Raw genomic sequence first — 6,000 nt, 5'->3', positions numbered from 1 at the left:
GAGGGTTACAATCCCCCTGAGCCAGCATTGCGAATATCTTTATGCCGAGTCCAACACACTTTTCACTTCCACCATGTGTTATATGCTCCTCTGATTTCAGCTGGGAGAGCAGGTGCTGATTTTTAATGCCTATTTTGTTTTAAGCCTCCTTTCATCAGATTAAGGACCCTGCTATTTTATTTCATTTTACTTTTTTATGCTTGGTAATTTAGTCACACGCAAACTTAAAAACAGAAGCTGTAACATGCTGTTAAAGCACAGTCGCCCACTGTTAAATCAGTTAGTGAGAGTGAGGGGGCTCGGAGCACTTTTCCATCCCCCTGCAGATGTCTGCTCTCAGCCTACGGGAAAAGCTGGGGAAGCAAATGAAAATGCACGTGGAGAACAGTGCTTGAGGCGACAACCTTCCTGTAGTGATGCTGGCAGCTCCAGCCCTTCAAGGAGCTGCTGCCCAGAGGCTGCGCTCCCTTGTCTGTCCTTCTGTCCCCCCAGCAGAAGGGGCCGGATCAGCGCAGAGCCCCAGGTGCCCCTGCACCAGGGCCACGGGGGGGAGAGCTGCCGGGGAGCTCCGCTCTCCTCCCCCCATCCCGACCCTCCGAAGCATTTTACGGGCCACGTTCCTTCTGCCGGCAAAGATCCACAAAGAAAATAAAATCCCTCTCCCAGCACCAACCCCTTCCACCAGCTGCCTCCTCCCAGCCGCGAAGCGCCGTCAATAAACCATTAGCCTCCGAGTCAACAGCACTGGCTACGACACACAAACACTCAACTACCTTTTTCATCCAAAATCAATGTTGTATTTATCTTCATTGATCTACAAGGAAACTGAATGTTTAAAATTACAGGGGGTGCAGGGGGGAGGATGGGGAGGGGGGGGAAACAAGAGTTACAGAGCCAAGAAAATAGTAGCGGATGGCTGAATTAACTAGAGAGAAAAAGCCCAGGATATATAAAACATGGACACTGAAAAATAAAATAAGGGAGGGGGGATGGTACAGCAAGTAAAACATGGCAAAATTTACATATGGATGAAAAGTAAAATTGGAAATAAAAAATAAATCATGCCAAAAAGCAGTTCAAGGCAGAACCACACTGAAACAAACATTTGCTTATGGTCTTCATGTACTATAGATAATATATCAGAATTTCTTTTTTTTTAATCAACCATTAGACTTTTTTTTTTTTGCACTCCTAAAATTCTACTTTGTCTTGTATACAGATTCCAATAAGAACACTGCACAATTAGCACAAGGGGTCCACGGAAAATTGTCCTTGCTTGCCAGCGATCCTGCCCACAACACAAAAAAAGAGAAAAAAAAAGGAAAAAAAAATAAGGAAAGGGTCTGCCGCATGGTACTGTGCCAGTTCCATCTGCTTTTGCCAGCTTGAAAAGTAGGAAACCAAAATTCCCTTCCAGGAGCGTGTGTCTCTCTCTTTCCTTGACGAACAGTCCCTTGTGTTTGTACAAAAAAATTCAGTCTCTCTTTTTTTTTTTTTTTTTTGTTTTGTTTTTTTTTGTTAAACACAAGCATCCTTCTTCCTGTTCACATGCCATTTCCATTCTGTCTCCATAGTTGCGAGTTGGTTGTTTTTGGGTTGTTTTTTTTTAAACCTTCCTCCCCCCAACATCCACTAAGACCTGCCTCCAAGTTCTTGCATAGTTGAAGTATATATGCCGTACTTAGCTTTCTGAGTGTGAATTTCTGACTGTGACAAGAGTATGAGTTGTAACCATGTTAACAAATAACCAGAGTGGTTCTAGAAACCATTTTTATAAAGTCTACCTATGTTAAGAATTTAATATTGGTGTACATTTATATTAACAGAATATTTACAGTTTGTTTTCTTTGTTTTTTTTTTGTTTAAAACAAGAAGTCAAAAAAAATTCCTCTTAAATTTCTGCATAATATAATAAGGCAAAAAACAAACAGTTTTGTACATTATTATTATTATTAATATTTTAATATATATCTGTAACTTCGGTTCCAAAGTACCAAGGTAAGTGATCAATTGGCCTCAGAAGGGAACCTCACAGTGGACTGTAAAACTACAGTATTTCCATAAATAATACTTTTAAGAAACCCTGGGTATTTTTTTCTTAAGGATCTGAGGCCTTTAAAATGCAAATTTAACTAAAAACAAAAGCAAAATTTTATCTTTTTTAAGTGAATAAAGAGCACAAAATTAAAAAAAATACAAATTCATTAAAAATGTTTCTCACATTTGGGAAAAAATGTACAAACTTGATATTTTTAACTCATTTTTTTTTTTTTAGCACAGAAACAAAAAACAAAACCAAAAATCAATACCTATATATTAAATTCCCATTCTCAGCAACCTTCTTGTTGGAAAGTCTGCATCCCCGACCCCGTTATTTATGGAAATGTGCTTAACTTCTACAAATTTTACATTAAAAAAAAAAGTTTACAGCAGTGCATTTTGTAAAAGGTTTGTTTTTTTTGTTTTTTTGTTTTTTTCCTGTTTGTTTTTTTTTGTTTGTTTGTTTGTTTTATATACAGGCAAGTTTAAAATTCGATGTTGGGGACTATCGTGCCTCTACTTCTTTGGGGTTCCTAGAGGGGGAGTAGTCCCTGGACTCTGAGTTTGTGAGTGGAGTAGTCCTGCGTGGGGAGGCAGGTCTGGTGCTGCTCGCTGGTACGAGAGGCGGTGGGGCGCTCAGCGCTGCAGTTGGTGGATTCCTATTTAAAATCCCATTGTGCATGGCAGTGGATGGACTCAGTCTGGGGTAATGCATCCCGCTTAAATGAGGCATGAAGGATGGCACGTGTGCCAGGTGACTTTCGATGGGGGACGAGTGCAAGTGGTGCATTCTGGCACGCTCAAGTTCTTCCCGTAAGTGCAAGCGCTCTCTTTCCTCCACTTGCCGCAACCGCTCCTGCTCTCGGCGGGCTTCAAGAAGGTTTTCATGGTTATAGTCGTGTGGCTCCCTGTCTCTATAAGAACGCTCATGGTCGTAAAACCCAGAGGTGGTAGGGAACCTGTGGATAGGATCCGTCCGGAGCTGAAAGTCCATTCGACGGTGCAGGTCTAAGCTCCGGTAGGCATCTCGCAACGGGTCCCTCATCGGGTCCCAAGAAAATCCGGGATGCGGCAGCCTCTCTCTTCCTGACAAAGGGTTCATGCCTATGAGCGGGGTCATCATCCTGCTGCGGTCCAGAACGTTCATGTTGTTCATCTGGTGCACACTGCCCATGGAGATGGGCATAGAGGCAGCCATCGAGTGAGGCAATGACAATCCATGCAAAGTGGGTGGAGGGGGATGCTCCACTGATCGGGAGTGCTGTGAAGGCTCAGACCCTACCACCAGCACATCACTATCTTCCTTCCTCTCCTCTTTGACTTTGATGTCATTCTTAATCTTCTGGAGGTCGCTGGGAAGCTCTGTCTTTCTCTCCATGTCCTTGCTCATTAGATTGGTAAGCTTCAAGCTCTCACTTAGTGCAGGTTTGCTGTATGGGGACACAGACTGGATTACTGGCTTTGTATTGTCCTCAGAGGGTCTCTTATCATGGCTTGGAGTTTCCTTCACTGGGGAACGGCTCTCTTTAATCTTGTGTTCTGCTACAGGCGGCTCTCTCAGCCGGTCGGGGTGCTCGCGCTCGGGTTCTTTGGACCTTTCCCTTTCACCAAGGCTAACCTGCCTGATGGGATCACTGGAGGTTTGGCTGTTGCTGCGGATGAGATTGCTTATCTGATGTGTCACTGGAGCCGATGCCGGTGAGGATCTGTTTGAATGTCTGTTTTTATCCATGAGGTCTCTGTAAAAAGAGAGAACATACATCCTTCGTTTTGTGTGAACAAACATACATGTGATGTTGGACATGCATAGTGCTATGTTAAGTTGTGTACTTTGAGATTGCTCAGAAATTGATGTGAAAAACTCCACCAGCATCAGCTATAGCTGTGATGCTACACATCACAGCCTCATCAACTGGAAGCAGCCAAAAGATGATGCTTATTTTCCTATGGAGCTGTAGGAGAGCTTTTGTTGTTGGCAGTTTTGGCAGGTAAACTAGGTCCTTCAGGACAAAAATCCTTGAATAGGCCATGAAGCTTGAGTGATCGACCTCTGTTTCGAGAGGACCTGCTATGACGAACAAGGGGTTCGATGACAATGTCCATGCTTTAGAAAGAGAGGCATGAGGGTTTACATTTCTAACTGCACCTCCATCTCTGAGCAAGCCAATTAGTCACAGTTACTCCCACCTCTTTAAGAGGGGAATAAATAATGATCACCTTTTAAAAGCACTTTGAACGAGAGACACTTTAAATGTAAAGTATGATGGTGTGATTGAAATAACTGCATTATGCAGCTGAGAGGCTCACTGGTGCCTAAGCTTTATGCTGGGTTTGCTTTTGAGAGCTGTAAGACCCAAGTGCTGAAAGCTGGAGCTGTTTTGAGGAGTTCTGTAAGTATTTATCCATTATGATTACGTTTGCTAACCCAGATTTCTTCCTCTCTGGTAGTCCTGATTGCTGGTCAAGCATGTGGTTCATTAAACCATGTCCAAACAGTGATGGTGGGGACAGCTTAAGCTGAATTAATAAAAATGTAATAGAGATGTTAACCCTGTGTGAATACTCTTGAGACAGAAGTAGCCTTGGTTTGCAAATGAATTACACTAAACCCAAGAAGTCCTGTCTGACAGACTATCCACGCACGGGTGTCGGACAACGTGCTTTTAAAGCAAGATAATTTTTGGCCTATTGCTTCCATTTAATCTTGTTCACAGGCACTGCCTGAAGATGTCATTAAAAGCACTCCAGGAAAACTATGAAGCCCCTATCACTAGTCAAATGCACACATCTAAGCCTTGCAGGCTGTTATTGCCTACAAAGAAGTATCCTGTTGGAGACAACTGGGCTCTGAAATATAAAGGGTTTTGCAGCTTCAAAATCTTGTAACTGGAAGCTAATGAACTATCTATAGCCCAGGTGATACAGACCTGTCATCATTAATAAGGGTTTGTCTACAGTGCAATTTTTAAAAATCAGTATTGCTAATGGTTCATGCACACTGCACCAGATACAGGCATTTGCATTTTTATCTTGTTAATGTCCAGCCAACATTTGAATTCATCAGCATATCTGTACATTAATGAGAACTATGACTGTCTCCAAAGGACCCATCACAACCCTGCCTTCATGATTTCAGAATATACAGCACTCCTAAAGCAACTGCATTGAAAACAGCCAAGTATACCCTGCAAATACGACATGCTCACTTCCTCAACCTGGTGGTTTTTATTAACCTACTAGCAGGGACTGGCTTACCATATTTCCAGAAAGGACAAATGCTAAAAGGCAGTGAGGTCTTTTTTTTGTGTTGAGCTCATCCGAGGGAGAGGCCTATCAGCTGCTTCAAAGACAAGCAACGTTTTGCTCTGAAGATTATTTTACAACTGGAAAAATTAGAAAAAATGTAGAGGAAAAATAGGTCCATGAGAAAGTGCTCAAAAGCACCCACTGCTTACCTCTCTTTGTCTCTGTCATCTTTACTCAGAGAAAGATCCCTCTTCTCGGGCTCTCGCTCCCGCTCTCTGTCTCTGTCATGGTTTGTCACCGAGGAGCTTCGCTCAGAATCGGTGGGCTTGGGCCACTGGGGAGGCGTTGGGAAGGACGGTGGGGTCCGATGGAGTCTATTCCAAGGTTCGTGGGGATTATTGAAATTCTGCAGGTTTGGGCCATCTTTGTGAGTAAAAATGTTGTTGTGAGCTAGAATAATGGCAGGGGGAGGAAGAGTTAACAATAATTCAAACCAAATAATTACAAATACATTTTTCACAATGTTCATCACAACCAGAACTGTCCTTTCAAGACTTTTTAATGGGGAGGCTAATGGTGAAGGGGAGCTACTAACAGGTGGACAGAGATACCTCCAACACTGGGTGTAAGATCCACCATCTCTTTTAATTCTATTGGCAGAGGAAGCTTTAACTGTACATCTGAGTAACTCAGAGATGACTGAAAATGCCCAGC

The 6,000-nt window shown here is 42.9% G+C and overlaps 1 protein-coding gene across 11 annotated transcripts in view; it reads right to left on the bottom strand.

Annotated features, from left to right (window-relative positions):
• Positions 1-788: 788 nt before the first annotated feature.
• The window catches only part of FBRSL1 (fibrosin like 1), a 550,917-nt gene continuing 545,705 nt past the window's right edge, over positions 789-6,000 (bottom strand). For all 11 annotated transcript variants that reach the window (XM_074920676.1, XM_074920683.1, XM_074920677.1 and 8 more), the window contains 2 exons: positions 5,496-5,736; positions 789-3,779 (listed from right to left, as the gene is read on the bottom strand). In XM_074920676.1, coding sequence (XP_074776777.1) covers positions 2,546-3,779; positions 5,496-5,736 — 1,475 coding nt within the window. In that variant the 3' untranslated portion in view covers positions 789-2,545. The remainder of the gene's footprint in view (positions 3,780-5,495; positions 5,737-6,000) is intronic.

Source organism: Athene noctua, chromosome 17 (assembly GCF_965140245.1).
Source record: "Athene noctua chromosome 17, bAthNoc1.hap1.1, whole genome shotgun sequence".
In the NCBI taxonomy this organism is placed as follows: Eukaryota; Metazoa; Chordata; class Aves; order Strigiformes; family Strigidae; genus Athene; species Athene noctua.
Note: the sequence above shows the minus strand (reverse complement) of the source record. Positions and strands in the feature narration are given on the sequence as shown.